Genomic DNA, 19,270 nt, shown 5'->3' with positions numbered 1-19,270 from the left:
GTATCATAAATGTGCACAGGTACAAAAAAGGCTTTTGTAATTAAAAAAAAAAGAACAAAAAGTAAAATTGATACCTTTCAATGCTAACTTATGTTTATAGAGGGGAAGCTTTCAGGACAACTCCTGTCCTTTCAACAGCTTTTTTCTGTCTGCTCTCTATGAGTTAACACAATACCAACATCTATTTGTGTAAACGTGCACATGAAAAGTGAGAGAAATAAACAGGAGAATTATATTTACATCTGTCTTAATCTGGCAATTACATAGACGTCCAAATGTAATTTATGATGTTAAAGCAGCAATTTCACCTGATCAATTTTTATTTTATTTTTTATGGAATTAGAAGCAGGGGGTCTTGTGGTGCTGGTTACTGGTTAGTTATCAGTGTCTTAGTTCCCTACAGCGGAAACTGAACGGTCAAATATTGGAGGTCCTGCAGGCCAGTAGGAAGGCGTAACGTCATTGCATCCTGTTGGACGGCCAATTAAATCCCCTCAGGAAACACCAGTAATTTAACCTGTATCTCAGAAGCTTGGAGTTCACCAAAGCTAAAAAAAAAAATTGTGTGGTTCAGCTCCAGAGGTCCACCCACCCCCCGTTCATATGCATCGGGATTGCTGCTCTTTAGTTCCAGAGGGTCCTGCTTCCTCCATAGTTACAGACCCTCCATCATTGATCACGTTCACTTGAGTGATCACTTTTTGTTTCCTCTCCCCAGGCTACCACCCTTCATGATGTACGTTGTATGTCTCTAGGGTACTGAAGGGGTTAAAAATCATAATTCCCATGTTATTCAATTATATGCTTTCTCTCCTTAAATGGCAATTACTGTAATGAAGTGGATTTTGCTTTACTCGACAGCTCCTATCATGTGGGAAGCAATACTCTTGCTTAACACATTAAACATTTTTAAAGAAACTAATATTACTCCTACAGCATTTATTCCTCATATACACCAAATAAAAATACCACCTGTGAGCACATTCACACATGTGACCGGTTTGCAACCCTGCTTTTCACCATCATCTCCTAGCATACAGCGCTTCCACTGCAGCCAGGGATTCTGGGAAATGACATGTAAATGAGCACACAGCGTCACCTTTTGCTTCAAATTCATTTTGACATGGACCCTTATAAGTTTAGGCTGCTGCATTACACGGCTTTTCAGCACAGCCAGAGTTAAATGCATAGCCAGTAAACCTACTCGTAGTTTTTTTTGAGAGCCGGAGTGCCCTGTGCTCAAATCACCGTAGTGTTTGGTGTTCCTACTTGTGACCGCCTTCCCAGAGCCAGGCAAGTTCTGTAGCTATCCCCAAATCTCTTCAGCCATTGGGCCAAAACGGTCTTCGGGGGGCTTTGATGCCATCCTCCATCAGGAATCCGGACATCCTCTTCTTTTCCTTTCTTTGGCCAAAAGGCCAGCAAGCAATTCCAAGACGTTTGACTTTCGGCTGAAGCCTAATCACCCAGGTCTTTACTCTCAGGGAGATATGGCGACTAACCACCAAAACGTGCAACCAAAACAAAAATAAGTGCTGTGCAAGGGGGTGCACTGTTATAGTGATCATAACAGTACACCAAATGCTCTGTGTCAGTGCATAAGCGCCCTGACCAAAAAATGATCATGCCCCCTTAGCCAATGGGCCCAAGGAGCAGCAAAAGTGAGGGAAATAAAGTCCATGCATTAAAAAGTATCCATGCTGGGAAAGTTTGAGGTGCCAATGTTTTACTACATTCAGGGCTTCCTGCCCTTTTTGCTCTCTTTACAGTCCCCCCGCCCTGGTTTACAAGCTGGAGGTTCACAGGCCATATCAAAATCTCAGCTTCTTAGTCCTGCCTCTTGATCAGGCCGGAGGATGAAGTGGGTGCTACTGTACATCCTACCGCTGCCACTGGTAGGATGGCATTACACTTGATCTTAGCCAAATGACCGAGACAGTCATGATTTTCACCATTGTCACCTAGCATACAGTTTTCCACTGCAGCAATGGATTCTGGGAAATGACATGCAAATGAGCACACGTTGTGTAGCACTTTTTAATATCTTGACACACATAGGGAGTGATGTATCCAAGTCTCCCGGCTGCAAAACTGGGACAATGCTGGAGCAAAAAACAGACCACATTTATCAAAGCGATATGTCTAAAAGGAAACAATGGTACTTTTAGATAAATTTGGTGTGTTTTTTGGTTTCAGCTTTGCCCCGCTTTTACAGTTGGGAGACTTTCATATATAAAGCCCATATATAAAGCCCATTGTGTGCACTTTATGACCTGGCCTTTGGTTTAAAACGTTTGATTTTGTCAGTGATCTTTTTATAACTAAGGGACGCGGCGTGATGCTCGGTAATATAATCCATCACTGCCTGACAGGAAGGGATTCACGTTCAAACTATCGTATCATTATTGAAATGTGCTTTTTCTTCTGCTTAAATGGCGACTCGCTGACTATGTCAATATTGATTTCTTACCAAGATTGCCTCCAAAGCATCAGAAAGGTTTCAATAAAGAAATTAAGCCAAAACTTACATGCAATAAAAAAAAATGGAACTACCTGGAGGTTGAAGTAAAAAAAAAAGATTTATTCTAAAATTAAGGTTGTAATTCTATCTATATATATAAGTTTCAAATAATGTTTGTGTGTGTATGTCTGCTGCACAGCTCATTGGCCTGCGGGCCAGGCAGGGAGGAGCCAGGCAGGGAGAAGAGACACACACGCACACTCTCCTCACACCGTGACCGCGTGCGCCTCTGACCAACAACACACACACACACACACCCTCCTCCCGGTGGCCGTCACTCTCCCCCCTCAGCCGGACCACAGCTCACCTTCCCCCCTCCCGGTGTCCGTTACTATCCCCCCTCAGCCGGACCGCAGCTCACCTTCCCCCCTCCTGGTGGCCGTCACTCTTCCCCCTCAGCCGGACAGGCCCCGCACCTTCTCTGCTGCAAGATTCCCGGTGGCTCGCGCTCACAGGTGCAGAGAGGGGGCGCATGCGCAGCGCTCCCCGGACGGAAGGAGGGAGAGCAGAGAAGGGCTAGGCGCGCAACAATCAGAGGAGCGCGGGAGAGAGGAGCGGTGCTGTGAGTCCTGGCAGAGGGGAGGAGGCTTTGTGGTCCTGTAACAGGGAGGGGGCTTTGTGTGTGTGGGGGGGTAGGGGGGGACGGACAGTGTGTGGGTGGAGGGGGGGACGGACAGTGTATGTGTGTGGGGGGAGGGAGGGACAGTGTGTGTGTGTGTGGGGAGGGGGGGACGGACAGTGTGTGTGTGGGGGGGGAGGGGGGACGGACAGTGTGTGTGTGGGGGGGACAGTGTGTGTGAGGGGGGCAGTGTGTGTGGGGGGGGCAGTGTGTGTGTGGGGGGGGGCAGTGTGTGTGTGGGGGGGGCAGTGTGTGTGTGTGTGCGGGGGGGAATGTGTGTGTGTGTGTGTGAGGGGGGAGGGGAATGTGTGTGTGGGGGGGGAAGGGACAGTGTATGTGGAGGGGGGGCAGTGTGTGTGTGTGTGTGTGTGTGTGTGTGTGTGTGTGTGTGTGTGTGTGTGTGTGTGTGTGTGTGTGTGTGTGTGTGTGTGTGTGTGTGTGTGGTGGGAAGGACGACTGTGTGTGTGTGGTGGGAAGGACGACTGTGTGTGTGTGGGGGGGTGGGGAGGAAGGGACAGTGTGTGTGGAGGGGGGGCAGTATGTGTGGGGGGGGGAACAGTGTGTGTGTGGGGGGGGACAGTGTGTGTGTGTGTGGGGGGGGAGTGTGTGTGTGTGGTGGGAAGGACGACTGTGTGTGTGTGGTGGGAAGGACGACTGTGTGTGTGTGGGGGGGACAGTGTGTGTGTGTGTGTGTGTGTGTGTGTGTGTGTGTGTGTGTGTGTGTGTGTGTGTGGGGGGGGGGGGAAGGACGACTGTGTGTGTGTGTGGTGGGAAGGACGACAGTGTTTGTGTGTGTGTGTGTGTGTGTGGGGAGGGGGGGACGGACAGTGTCTGTGTGTGTGTGTGGGGGGGGGGACAGTGTGTGTGTGGGGGGGGGAATGTGTGTGTGTGTGGTGGGAAGGACGACTGTGTGTGTGTGGGGGACAGTGTGTGTGTAGAACACTGTAGGGGGGGGAACGGAGCTGCGCAGGAGGGGGGGAACACAAACAGAGAGGGGGGAGCGGAGAAACAGACAGGGGGAGTGGAAAGAGAGGGGGGAGCGGGAAATTGTACTCCCGGGCAACGCCGGGTCTCTCAGCTAGTATACTCTAAAGCAGCTGTTTGGTCTGTTTTCAGTTGCAAATCCCCATTGAGGCCAAGGGGGATTTTCGGCCGAAAATAACCCAAAAGGCCGCTTTAGAGTATACAGAATTACCCCCTTCAAAAAAGCATGTAAGCATGCTTCACCCACATACTGTATTGTAGCGTTCGGCGGAGAGCATCAGGTCACAAAATGCATAGACTCTGAGGCATGGCCTGCAGCCCATGTCTGTTGATGTGGATAATGCATGCTTATTTTTTTTTAAATATTAGAATAAAGCTCTGACCTTCAGATGTTTCCAATTTTTTGATTGCCTTCTGCTTGTGAAATGTTGGAGCTTAAGTTAATGATCGGAGGAGTAAGACATTTGAGACGTTATTTTTAACTATGTAAGTGTCCAAAACTTGAAATGCATATTGGTGATTATCGTAACCCCTCTGTTTTACACCCTGAACTCTGGCAGGACACAGAACGACAGCGATAAAGAGCAAAGAGATATTGAAAGGAAGATTCGAGATGCAGAACAAGAAAGGCAAAGGTATCGGATGGAGGATGGAAGAAAGCAGAGAACCCATTACGAGTTTGAGAAGTTTATGAGGAGGAACGAAGACGATCAGAAATGGGGAAAGGGATACAACCAAGACCGAGGCAAGAAAGGGAGCCACACCTCCAGCTTTGCAACGGAGGCAGTAGACAAACTGGGTAAAGAGGACAAGTGTGATGACATGGCATCCAAAAAGGACCGCATAAGAAATAAGGTTCTTTTATTCTTCTAGGATCATTTCTCATTAGCCAAATATGCCCCAGGTCACGAGTGGCTTTTATGTGCTAAGAAAAGCGTAAAGATGCTCTTTGTATAAACATTTTCAAAGTAGCATCTTTTCTGGATGTTGTTGTTAATATTAGTTGCAAAAATTATTTCAAATGTCATTTACTTTGGCTATCATATTTGCCACTTTCAGGACGGGGGGAAATGTATCATGTTTAGAGGGAAGTCAAAAATTACATGTAAGTAGATGATTAAGCAAACATACACTTGTTTATTAAACAGAAAACAAAGTAGAGTTACCTTGTCAGAACGTTTTGGAGCCTTCATCATAGGAAGTGCAACGTTCTGACTTTAGATCCTATTAAAAATCTTGCAGTACCTATAAGTGCTAAATGGCATTTGCTCCAACATTAGGAGTGTCTGCCTAAATACGTGCCAGGTGTTTTCACCATTACAGTACAGCAGTTTCTGAACCTATCAGGTCTGGTAAAAAAGTATATATATATATATATATATATATATATATATATATATATATATATATATATATATATACAGTATATATATATATATACAGTATATATATATATATATATATATATACAGTATATATATATATATATATATATATATATATATATATATATATATATATATATACATACATATATTGAGTGATATGGATCATCCCTGAAAACCAAATAGACCTCAGTCTTTGTGATCACAGTATATACTTTATTAATTAACACCAAATATAGGCATACAGAGTGTGTATTTATTAATCAAGCACTTATATACATATTGGACCTCTCCGTAGAAGAGGTTCTAGGTACTTTTAGGATCAGGTTTCTGATAACGCCAGGATTTATTTAAATAGCTAGCACCACAGTTAATTGAATTGTATGACTGTGGTTCACACTATAGAATTGATAGCTATTTTCATTTCCATTAACAGCGTTCAGATTTAGCATACTGACGTCTCCTTTCATTTTTAATTTATTTTAATTATTTGGTCCATTCTTTACCTCACTATATCTACATTTTATTTTATATGTTAATAAAAGTTACATTTTAATTAGTTAAGGGTGTTTCTTTAGTGCGATACATTTGGGAGATCTTTCTACTTCTGTTCATGATAACAGAGGAGGGCAGAACTAATGTATATGTCTTTGAAGACATGAATTTTAGGCCAAATTGTTTTTTTTCGCTGTCTTAGCTACATACATCAGAGTATCATGGGAAGTATTTGACATGTTATTCTTTGTCACTGTTGTACAGGGGTAATGTAAGAGATATAACAATCAAAAACATAACATAGTTCCTCCGGAAAGACAAAGTGTGTGTGGAGGTACTGTGAATTAAGATTTGAAAAATAAGGCAAAAAGTTTATTGTTTTGTGTAACTTTTTGTAACTGTTGTGTTGCCAATTTCTGTTTTTTTGTTGAGGTCTTTAAAATATATATTTTTAATAAGTAGAAAGTGGAATCCTGACTGGCCACACTTTGCTAACCTGTGAGACCTAAGGTGCATTTGTTTAGATTTGGTTCCATTGGCTCTGCATTTTAACTCTCAGCAATAAGGTGTGTATGCCATGTGCGCAGAATTGCCAACTGAATCTTTTTAGCCAATTAAATTTGATAGTTAAAAAGTTAACACTTCATGTGCTCATTGAAGGTACACATATACAGTTCTTTACATCAGCATACAGTACTTTGACATCACTCCTATGTGTGTTGACTTGCACTTGGAAATCTGCCCTACTACTGTCAATGATCAGAAAGCAAATAATTTGTCTAATATATTTTTGTCATAGTTTTTTTCCAACATATTCTCATTGTTACTGGCTTCCAGCTTCATAGTAAAAAGCCAAAGCAATTGGGTAAGTCTGCAGTACTGTGCCTGCTCGCTCTCAGTACTGTGCCTGCTCGCTCTCAGTACTGTGCCTGCTCGCTCTCAGTACTGTGCCTGCTCGCTCTCAGTACTGTGCCTGCTCGCTCTCAGTACTGTGCCTGCTCGCTCTCAGTACTGTGCCTGCTCGCTCTCAGTACTGTGCCTGCTCGCTCTCAGTACTGTGCCTGCTCGCTCTCAGTACTGTGCCTGCTCGCTCTCAGTACTGTGCCTGCTCGCTCTCAGTAGTGTGCCTGCTCGCTCTCAGTACTGTACCTGCTCGCTCTCAGTACTGTGCCTGCTCGCTCTCAGTACAGTGCCTGCTCGCTCTCAGTACTGTGCCTGCTCGCTCTCAGTACAGTGCCTGCTCGCTCTCAGTACTGTGCCTGCTCGCTCTCAGTACTGTGCCTGCTCGCTCTCAGTACAGTGCCTGCTCGCTCTCAGTACTGTGCCTGCTCGCTCTCAGTACTGTGCCTGCTCGCTCTCAGTACTGTGCCTGCTCGCTCTCAGTACTGTGCCTGCTCGCTCTCAGTACTGTGCCTGCTCGCTCTCAGTACTGTGCCTGCTCGCTCTCAGTACTGTGCCTGCTCGCCCTCAGTACTGTGCCTGCTCGCTCTCAGTACTGTGCCTGCTCGCTTTCAGTACTGTGCCTGCTCGCCCTCAGTACTGTGCCTGCTCGCTCTCAGTACTGTGCCTGCTCGCTCTCAGTACTGTGCCTGCTCGCTCTCAGTACTGTGCCTGCTCGCTCTCAGTACTGTGCCTGCTCGCTCTCAGTACTGTGCCTGCTCGCTCTCAGTACTGTGCCTGCTCGCTCTCAGTACTGTGCCTGCTCGCTCTCAGTACTGTGCCTGCTCGCTCTCAGTACTGTGCCTGCTCGCTCTCAGTACTGTGCCTGCTCGCTCTCAGTACTGTGCCTGCTCGCTCTCAGTAGTGTGCCTGCTCGCTCTCAGTACAGTGCCTGCTCGCTCTCAGTACTGTGCCTGCTCGCTCTCAGTACAGTGCCTGCTCGCTCTCAGTACTGTGCCTGCTCGCTCTCAGTACTGTGCCTGCTCGCTCTCAGTACAGTACCTGCTCGCTCTCAGTACTGTGCCTGCTCGCTCTCAGTACTGTGCCTGCTCGCTCTCAGTACTGTGCCTGCTCGCTCTCAGTACTGTGCCTGCTCGCTCTCAGTACTGTGCCTGCTCGCTCTCAGTACTGTGCCTGCTCGCTCTCAGTACTGTGCCTGCTCGCTCTCAGTACTGTGCCTGCTCGCCCTCAGTACTGTGCCTGCTCGCTCTCAGTACTGTGCCTGCTCGCCCTCAGTACTGTGCCTGCTCGCTCTCAGTACTGTGCCTGCTCGCCCTCAGTACTGTGCCTGCTCGCTCTCAGTACTGTGCCTGCTCGCCCTCAGTACTGTGCCTGCTCGCCCTCAGTACTGTGCCTGCTCGCCCTCAGTACTGTGCCTGCTCGCCCTCAGTACTGTGCCTGCTCGCTCTCAGTACTGTGCCTGCTCGCTCTCAGTACTGTGCCTGCTCGCTCTCAGTACTGTGCCTGCTCGCTCTCAGTACTGTGCCTGCTCGCTCTCAGTACTGTGCCTGCTCGCTCTCAGTAGTGTGCCTGCTCGCTCTCAGTACTGTGCCTGCTCGCTCTCAGTACAGTGCCTGCTCGCTCTCAGTACTGTGCCTGCTCGCTCTCAGTACTGTGCCTGCTCGCTCTCAGTACAGTGCCTGCTCGCTCTCAGTACTGTGCCTGTTCGCTCTCAGTACAGTGCCTGCTCGCTCTCAGTACTGTGCCTGCTCGCTCTCAGTACTGTGCCTGCTCGCTCTCAGTACTGTGCCTGCTCGCTCTCAGTACTGTGCCTGCTCGCTCTCAGTACTGTGCCTGCTCGCTCTCAGTACTGTGCCTGCTCGCCCTCAGTACTGTGCCTGCTCGCTCTCAGTACTGTGCCTGCTCGCCCTCAGTACTGTGCCTGCTCGCCCTCAGTACTGTGCCTGCTCGCCCTCAGTACTGTGCCTGCTCGCTCTCAGTACTGTGCCTGCTCGCTCTCAGTACTGTGCCTGCTCGCTCTCAGTACTGTGCCTGCTCGCTCTCAGTACTGTGCCTGCTCGCTCTCAGTACTGTGCCTGCTCGCTCTCAGTACTGTGCCTGCTCGCTCTCAGTACTGTGCCTGCTCGCTCTCAGTACTGTGCCTGCTCGCTCTCAGTACTGTGCCTGCTCGCTCTCAGTACTGTGCCTGCTCGCTCTCAGTACTGTGCCTGCTCGCTCTCAGTACTGTGCCTGCTCGCTCTCAGTACTGTGCCTGCTCGCTCTCAGTACTGTGCCTGCTCGCCCTCAGTACTGTGCCTGCTCGCCCTCAGTACTGTGCCTGCTCGCCCTCAGTACTGTGCCTGCTCGCCCTCAGTACTGTGCCTGCTCGCCCTCAGTACTGTGCCTGCTCGCCCTCAGTACTGTGCCTGCTCGCCCTCAGTACTGTGCCTGCTCGCCCTCAGTACTGTGCCTGCTCGCCCTCAGTACTGTGCCTGCTCGCCCTCAGTACTGTGCCTGCTCGCCCTCAGTACTGTGCCTGCTCGCCCTCAGTACTGTGCCTGCTCGCCCTCAGTACTGTGCCTGCTCGCCCTCAGTACTGTGCCTGCTCGCCCTCAGTACTGTGCCTGCTCGCCCTCAGTACTGTGCCTGCTCGCCCTCAGTACTGTGCCTGCTCGCCCTCAGTACTGTGCCTGCTCGCTCTCAGTACTGTGCCTGCTCGCTCTCAGTACTGTGCCTGCTCGCTCTCAGTACTGTGCCTGCTCGCTCTCAGTACTGTGCCTGCTCGCTCTCAGTACTGTGCCTGCTCGCTCTCAGTACTGTGCCTGCTCGCTCTCAGTACTGTGCCTGCTCGCTCTCAGTACTGTGCCTGCTCGCCCTCAGTACTGTGCCTGCTCGCCCTCAGTACTTTGCCTGCTCGCCCTCAGTACTGTGCCTGCTCGCCCTCAGTACTGTGCCTGCTCGCCCTCAGTACTTTGCCTGCTCGCCCTCAGTACTGTGCCTGCTCGCCCTCAGTACTGTGCCTGCTCGCCCTCAGTACTGTGCCTGCTCGCTCTCAGTACTGTGCCTGCTCACTCTCAGTGCTGTTTCCGACTTGGTTATCTGAGCACCCACACAGTATGTGTATGCATATTTACTGTACATTTAATTGCCCACAGTTTGATACTACTCATTCCAAAATGATAGGCTGACCCCCAGAAGAAATAAAATACAGTACACACTCTGTTTACCTTGGTTTTTTCTTTTACTGTCTCTATCAGTTGTATCCAGTCTATGGGGATTTATCAATAAAGTGATATAGTCCCGATTCAGTACTACCGCACGGAAAGTGCCGTTGACTTGAATCTGATTTTCTGTGTGGCACATAAATAGGCATTATCACATTTGATTGAATAAGCCACCATGTTTCTATGCAACACTATTAGAAATGCTAAATATGATCCAAGCAACATTGTGATTCCCACAGAAACTGCTGCATGTTACATCTTCATGCTGTTAACAGCGGATTGTGTCTTACATTGCGCAGGACCGCCCGGCCATGCAGCTATACCAGCCAGGAGCTCGCAGTCGCATACCTACAGGATCTACAAGTAAAGGTTGTGAGGAGACCACGGACAGAACGTCTGATGCAGACAATACAGCAGGAAGAAGCTCTGAGAAGAGTGAAGATGCTGGGTAAAACACCTTAAAAAGCAAAATCGTAGAAAAAAATCAGCTTGTTCACAGATCCCCTTATGCACACAAGTACATCTGGGCCTTACACCATGGGCAATAGAAACTGAAGCCAAAATTCAATTTTGCCTGCCTCGTTCTTTCCCTGGAAAAGAAGCGTAATCGTGAATTTGAAGGGGAAAAAAAAGTGCAGAATTACTTCAAAGGCATATTATCCCTTCAGTGCCAAGAGCTCCCAATAAATGGTACTGTGGCCCAACCCTGCCACAGAAGAAGTTGAGCAGTTGTACTTTTCTAGAACATTGGAAAATATGATCATAATCTGTTGCGATCTCAGTGTAAGGCTGAGGTCCCGGTGTCGGCAGTGCACGCACGACTACCAGGCTGGCGGCGCGTGCAGCTGAGATCCCCGGTCTGCGGTGAGCTGCAGGGGGAAAGATGGGGGGGTGGGCGGGGGCGGCCATGACGTCACCCGACAGGTTCGCACTCATTGGCTGAACCGCTGGAGGGGCGTGGCCTAGCGCTCCATCGCAAGTTGTTAACACAGATTTCCTGTCCTCAGAGAAATCTGGTCGCACAACACGGCGGGCAAGGTAGGTAGCGGGCCCGGCCCCTTTGAGGGGCGGCTCTTGTCCCTGCAGCGCACGGCATAGCGGACGCTGGAGCGGGCAGCGGGGACCTAGCCTAACGCTGACCGAACTGTGACTTAGAATCCTGCAGATAATTCCTGCAAATTGCTATGGCTTTTTTTTTTTTACATTTCTTTGCAATAAACACTATTGTACTATCTAAAGGTTTTAAAGCTTAGTTTTCCCTGTAGAGATGTCATAGATGGCTTGTGTCTGAGCAATATGAAACACTTCACTTGAAGTTACAGATCAGCAGACATTATTACTCCTGTTAAAAAAAGAAACAATGCAGAAAACGTTCAGTGCGTTAAAGAGATAACACAGGGGGGCGCAAACTTTTTTCCCTGCGCCCCCCTGCCGGCTGTCCCCTCACTCCCGCGCCCCCCCCCAACTTACCCTCGCACCGGCGTAATGACGTCACGTTGCCATAGCAACGTGACGTCACATGACCTCGCAGCGTCATTTTGACGCCGCGTTGCCATGGCGACGCCGGGAGGAAGCCGCCGGAGCCACGGGTAAGTATGGTTTACAGAGGCCCTGCAGCTCCCCCGGCACTTAATTTAAGTGCCTTCGGGAAGCGCGCGGGGCCTCTGTAAACCCCGCGCCCCCCGTCGGCAGTCTCGCGCCCCCCCTGGGGGTCGCGCCCCACAGATTGCGCACCGCTGAGATAACACACGGGTTTCCCATTGTTTTCATGGCGCAGCTGTATTTCTTGCGATAAGTATCCCTGTATGCGTTGATGAATGCAATAACATCGGATACATCTTTCTAACTCATTTTTTTTATCCCATGAGAAAAGAACAAACGCTTCATTCAATCTAATGAGAAATCGCACAAAATCTTGCACTGAGCTTTTATAACCTTTGCATATTGTTGACATTGCAATAATTAAATAAACCGCGCTAAAAAAGCAGGATACATTGTTTTTAAAATGTAGCTTTACACGAGATCTCATATAATATAGTGGAACTAATCTTGGCTTATCCTAATTAGAGATGCCCGAAATATTCAGCATGATTATGACTATAGAAAAAGATGTGAAGAATGTCAACGTTTCTTAAAAATAAAAAAAAACAGACCAAATACCCATATCTTACTCAGGGATCAAATTTTACCCATCACTTAACAGATATGTTGGTATTTTCACAAGACTTTTGGTGAAAAAGAAGGATGTGAATTATAAATATGCACCTTACCCCGTGTTTAGGTTTTGGTTCTAAAACATCTTCGTAAATGTCCACGTCTAGAGCTGTTTTTTGCTTCCTATGTAAATATTTATGTAATTTGCAAACAATTTAGCGAAAATATTTATATATATATATATATATATATAATGGTTATTGAGGCAAAAAGTGACACTGTGTGCTCATTTGCATGTCATTTCCCAGAATCCCTTGCTGCAGTGGAAGTGCTGTATGCTGGGTGATAATGGGGAAAGGTGGGGTTGCAGACCTGCCTAAGACATGCAGATGAGCATACAGCTATATTTGCATATTTGCTTTCCTGTGGAGGGTTTTTGTCACTTTTTTTACTCACCATAACTTAACTCAGTATTATATATATATATATATATAATCAGAAGTGATCTATATTACCGGCACAGCACTAAGTAAGGGCATAAATGATTTTATTGCATTCAAATTGTAAACAGGCCTGACGTTTTGGTCCCCAGAGAAACCTTATTCAGGGGTTTCTTTGAAGAAGATTTCTCTGAGGACAGAAACGTCATGCGGTGTACAATTTGGATGCAAGAAAATAATTTTTGCCCTTACTAAGTGCTGTGCCGGTAATATAGATCACTTGTGATCTTTTTTTAATTTTTTATTATTCCTTATCTCCTCTACCATGCACCATGACTGCCTTCTGGAAAGGCTCTATACGCCATGTGTGTGCGGCCATTTTGTTGTGTGTGTGTATGTGTATATATATATATATATATAGCTATATATATATATAGATATATATATATATATATACATACATATACAAATCAACCTCTAAAAATATCACACCAGATGGAATAAGTACTACCAAGGGTGACTGGTGAGAAATCACCTGGACCGACCGTTCACAAATAGATGGGGCCACTAAAAAAATCTAACTGATAGCAATAGAGTATGTTATCCCTATAAATGCATGAACCACAGTAATACCTGCATAATGCAACCTAAAGGTAGAAGGGCAGATGATTACAAACAAGTGTAGAAACAGTCTGCTAGCTGTAAAGTAATGTGGATACTTATGCAGTCCACCCTTTCACACAGCAAGACATGTACAGTGATGTCAACTGAACTCCATAACCGGATCTCTGGTTGCTCAGTGCGATTGGTGTAGATGTGAGACAAGCCACCCCTATATATATATATCTAATAAATTGATTATTTCTGTAATTCCTTGGGAAACTGCTTTTAGATTGGGAGTTGTTTTCTTTTTTCTATGAATTACATTTTTGATCCAACAGCACCACCAGTGGCAATTATACTGGTACTACACCTTGTTGCTGCTCTGTGGGGACAATTGTCTCTCTGTCTCTCTACCCCCCACTCTCTAGGCCAGGGGTCTCCAAACTCGGCCCTCAAGGGCCGCACACAGGCCGGCTTTTATGGATATCCCTGTTTCAGCACAGGTGGCTCAGTGCTTGACTGGGCCACTGATTGAGCCACCTGTGCTGAAACAGGGATATCCATAAAAGCCGGCCTGTGTGCGGCTCTTGAGGGCCGAGTTTGGAGACCCCTGCTCTAGGCTATCCTCTGCCTCTCTCTATGCTAGCCTCTCTAGTACCCTGTTTCTCACTTCCATCCTCCTTTTTCCTCCCACAGCTGACACCAAATGGTGGCAGGGAAGAGAGTGTAAAATCCCGCGAGATCAGAGGTGGGTGGGAAATGAAAATGAGGGTTAGCCTCGTTTCCATTCCAGGTACAGCACAACGCTCTGAGCATCTGAATAAATTATGCACGGATTGGCGATGTTCGGGGCTGGGGGTCGGATTTCATGAATCCAGGCACATTCATCTTTATGTGAAATGTAAAGAAAAAAATTGGCAAAAAGTTTTTGGCTGTTGCGAAAATTACTCACTACATATTCATATGGACATTCCCAAATGGAAGTACGACGGTGAGAGATTACACAGCTGTACTCATAATGAGTCAAGAAGTAGTCATCATTGTGCTGCCGAATGTATCAGGGAGGCTAATCTATTTAGCTCACCCAAAAATATAAATTTTAAAGAACGTTCCAGTATAATTGTCTTCCTAACAAAAAACAAAAAGAAATCATCCCTAAAGCAAATATTACTTTTTGGATTCTATGGAAAATGAATACATTTTAATTTACAATATATACCATTAAATGTAGCTGGTCAATCAATCTATTGATTTCTCCAGCTTTGGTCTGTTTCACATTGACTCCATTGTGACATTATTACAATCCTGTATGTTTCATCCCTTTCCCTGGATTAATCAGGAGAAAGGAGGACAATTTGCCCGTGGAATTAGATGGCAGGTCCTGCTCAGAACATCAAAAAAGAGGCAAAAACAAAGTGAAACACACAGGTCCAATTTTCAAATTGACATAGTGGCACTCTAACACTGAAACATTATCCTACAATTCAATCACCATGATTTAAACCCTTAAACATTTATAACTATCATTGGTTTACTTTCGTAATAGGAAAGAATGCACCTTTAAATATATTGGGATTGTCTTATTGATTAAGAGCTGTGAACATGGCGACTTCTCTGTAGACCTTTAAGTACTGTGTTGGTATAATTTATGTTACTGTTACAGTGTGCCTAGGCAGAAATAATCTAGCACACTAGTTCCTAAATCTCTCCTCAGGTCTCTGAGTCAGACCAATTTTTCTGGGCGACCTACAGTAGATGTACTCACGGTAACCATCTTTGCTTTTCGAATATAATTGTCTCTGGCAATACAGGGATGGCACGATGAATCACTACAAGAATTTTGTCATAAAACTGCCGCAAAGATGAGTAGCAAATGCATGGGGATTGGTGCAGCAATGTATAAAAATGATATTGTTGTGTATTGCGGCACGTGCAGCAACTTGTTTTCCATAAATGCCGCATGGGGTGGAGTTTGGATGTTGTTCGTGGTGCACATATGCAAATGATATCTATAAACAAACTTGCAAGCATGCATGTCACGGTAGACTAGTAGTTATGAACAATCTTTTATTTTTGGGATTCTCGATTGAGCATAACAAGGCGGGCAAAATAAATTGTCATTTATTTCTTTCCAGAAAAACACACGAAAACCTCAGAATACACTTAATAATCACTTACTTGGATGGGGAAACAAAATAAATAAACTGTCCATAGAACGAAAGATGAAGAAATAAAGTATCTGGCTTAAAATCCTTTTGGCTAGGGTGCAACTTGCCTGCCCGATATTTTCACCAAATGCAGAGAGTTCGTTCTGGTTCGTTGGGATTCGTTCTGGGATCCCCAGAGCTAACGAATTCCTGAAGTAGGGGTAAATCCTTGGTTACGATGTTTTAACCCCATGTGTTCCGGAACCGCTGCCACGGCACTTGGACGAAATCTTGAACAACGCTTGGATAAATCATGAATCTTAGGTGAATCTAACTGGAACTGGGCTGAAGGCATCTTTATAGGGTTAAGGGTTCTATACCTAACATACACACCCAATCCCTTCCGTGGGAACACTTTTTCCCCCTATCCCAGACTTGCCAGTAGTTCATAGCATGGGCAGAAGTGGCTTCCTGGTTTGCACAGAGCATGTGTCAACTTGACACCTAAGCTGCTTAGCATACTGGGTCCCACTTCTTACCTGGCGACAGTAAGTCTGGGATTTGGCTACCAAGTGTGACTGCCCCATACTGTGTACCAGGATCTGGTACTCAGGGATATCATGGCCACTCTAACACCTTGGCTCTCTGAGGCTTTTCAACTCCGGTACTTCTCTAGACATTGCGACATTCACTTCGCAGGGAGCCCTTTGAAGTGCGGAGATGAAAGACCCTCAGCTCATTTACTCAACATATATGCATGTTAATACATTCATTGCTGGGCACAGGAAAAGCTTACTGCTGGTACCTTTTAAAACATAACTAAAATACAGTTTATCTATATATATACTTTCTGTATGTGTGAGGGACACTAAACAATATGTATAGGCTTACTACATCCTTAGCTTGCTGCACTCCAAAAATTAGAGTGCTAGCTTACTCCTTGCGTCTGAAATACAATTGGCCCAATTCACATACATTGCTATTACTGCAGCTATGGACTGAGCTGCAGAATGGGGACAATAAAGATGGTGTAGGGGAAAACAGATCAGTGTGGTGCACATACAGTTAACCCCTTCTTTCCCAATGCGATTTAGGGTTAATCAGCCTGGTATAATGCCTTTATTAATGGCCTGATTAACCCCCCTCATCGCCACAATGCACCACTTTTATGTGTCATAAATGCGTCAAATTTGTCCGTCAAGTTATTATTGCCGTAAAAGATGACGCAAAACCATTCCTAATGGATTCATATGTATGAACACGACGTACAAAAAGCAAAGGTAATGCTGCACACCACAATCTGAATAAAAGTAGATACTTGCTGTTACCGGTGCTCCCGGAACAAGGGAGTTCCTGACAATGACAAGCTCCAGAGCAGACAAAAAAGGAGAAGGTTTCAGGGCACTACGGTTTTCCAAAGAATTTATTAGAACAGGCACAACGTTTCAACCACCAAACGTGGTCTTTCTCAAGTGAAGATATCTTCACTTGAGAAATACAACGTTTGGTGGTTGAAACGTTGTGCCTGTTCTAATAAATTCTTTTGGAAATCCGTAGTGCCCTGGAACCTTCTCCTTTTTTGAACATGACGCACACCATACAAAGAATAAGAAACCATGCGTCGAATGTAAGAACATGAATAGTAACATACCTACATATGCTGCTAATGATTTTAGGTGTGAAAGTGATTTGATTTTAATGCATGTTTTATACATAGCTTGCTAGGTTTTATGTGCTAGAAGGGCTTGGATAGAAATATTTGCAGTGGTTTTCGATAAAGTTTGGATGGTGCTGCATTATTATAGCATTATTATAGCAGAAATCTTTCCAACGATTATTTGTCCAACAAAATTACTTTGTTTATACTGTAGATGTTTTTGAAAAATCAGGCATCATAAATGTATCTAATTTATGTGGCGCTAAAAATGAGTATATATAACAAAGAAAATGTAAAGAGTTTGCTTAAATATATTTATAGATTATCTTTCCAACACTTATGCTTTTGTAGGCTCTTTAGTACTTAAGTAATTAACATAGATGGAAAAGAACACATAAATTGCTCAGACACAGGCTTGCGTGATAAAGTTTAGAAGTCTCATTTATGATACCTAAGCTTTAAACCAAATAACGATGCAGGAAAGGAAAACCAATGCTTTGTTGGCCCCTTCAGCACCGGAAGGGGGTGGGGGATTGTGGATAGCCCTCATTACACAGCCTGTACATTTAAGTCTGTTAAAAAATTTAATCAGTTGTGCATCATAATTACACGGTCATATGTGAGTTTGATTCATATTTAATGTATATCATTCTCTTACAAATTGTTACTTTTTTGGCCTGGTTTGCTTTCTCTCTTTTATTTTTTTTCTTCCCTACAGGCAGTGTTGTCTTATCACACATGGGGGGGGGGGGTATTTTCTCAAGTCTCCCAGCTGCAAAACTGGGGCAAAGTCTGTGCAAAAGAATTGCACCAGATTTATCAAAGGAAAATCTCCCATTGCTTTTAATGGGATTCATTTTCTTTGATGAATATGGCTCTGTTTTGTGTGCTAGTTTGGCAGCCACGAGACTTTAGTAAATAGACCCCATAGAATATGCAACATTTTGGGACTACATTTTTTAATTCCTCCTTTGCAGACAGAGGCCTCTGATTGAATGCGTGCCCCTATTTGTACAATAATTACACAATTAGTAGGAAGAATACAAGATGTGGCAGCTATAATTGTTCAGCTTCAAGCATTTCACCTTGACTAAAACAAGTCAGTGGTGGCATGTATCAAGCTAAGAGGAGCGACACAAATACTCAAATGTTCTTTTATGCCATTTTGCATTGTGCCTTTCGGGCTTGTGTTATAGGCAGTTTAAAATTAGGTCTAACTCTAAATGTACATTAAATGCATTTTTTACATCTGATAATGCTGATACATTTTTACATCTGATAATACTGATACATTTTGACATCTGATAATGCTGATACATTTTTACATCTGATAATGCTGATACATTTTGACATCTGATAATGCTGATACATTTTTACATCTGATAATGCTGATACATTTTTACATCTGATAATGCTGATGCATTTTTACATCTGATAATGCTGATACATTTTTACATCTGATAATGCTGATACATTTTTACATCTGATAATGCTGATACATTTTTACATCTGATAATGCTGATGCATTTTGACATCTGATAATGCTGATACATTTTTACATCTGATAATGCTGATGCATTTTGACATCTGATAATGCTGATGCATTTTGACATCTGATAATGCTGATGCATTTTGACATCTGATAATGCTGATGCATTTTGACATCTGATAATGCTGATACATTTTTACATCTGATAATGCTGATACATTTTTACATCTGATAATGGGGGGATCTTACATTTGAAACGGATCTGTTTTATATGCTTTTTCAGACGTTTGGTGCTGCAGGTAATTGGAAAAGAGCAAAGGCCCCACATACAACATGTGACACATGCCATGATAAGATGTGTACCATGTAATGCATCTTTAATCTTTCTGTGGCCCCTTATAGAGTTGGGCAATATTGTATCCCAATATGATATTAATATCGCAATAATAAAAAGTGGCGATAAGTAGATATTGAAATGTGTTGTTATCACAGTATTACTATCAGTCAGCCGTGAAGGTCCTTGATGTTTTAGGAGCAGGTGGTGACACGCAGTTTGAGATGAGGCAGCTTCAGAGAAGGCAGATCTGCCAATGTAATCAGGATCTAAGCAGCCCTCCTTCACCACACACCTTAAGGACAGTGCTAACCCTCTTTCCCGGGAGCCTCACTTTGC

General features: G+C 44.9%; 1 protein-coding gene across 2 annotated transcripts in view; it reads left to right on the top strand.

Annotated features, from left to right (window-relative positions):
• The window catches only part of UPF3A (UPF3A regulator of nonsense mediated mRNA decay), a 48,319-nt gene extending 37,487 nt beyond the window's left edge, over nt 1–10,832 (top strand). Inside the window, exons 9-11 of one of the 2 annotated variants that reach the window (XR_012799879.1) lie at nt 4,685–4,923; nt 6,269–6,338; nt 10,407–10,442. Coding sequence is in view for 1 of the 2 variants with exons in the window: in XM_075590456.1 (XP_075446571.1) it covers nt 4,685–4,923; nt 10,407–10,474 (307 nt within the window). In the remaining variant the exon portion in view is untranslated. Of the gene's footprint in view, nt 1–4,684; nt 4,924–6,268; nt 6,339–10,406 lie in introns of both variants that reach the window. The other variant, XM_075590456.1, reaches the window with a different exon arrangement.
• Nucleotides 10,833–19,270: the final 8,438 nt, after the last annotated feature.

This window comes from Ascaphus truei, chromosome 3 (assembly GCF_040206685.1).
Source record: "Ascaphus truei isolate aAscTru1 chromosome 3, aAscTru1.hap1, whole genome shotgun sequence".
Taxonomy (NCBI): domain Eukaryota; kingdom Metazoa; phylum Chordata; class Amphibia; order Anura; family Ascaphidae; genus Ascaphus; species Ascaphus truei.
This window is presented reverse-complemented; position numbering and strand designations above follow the sequence as displayed.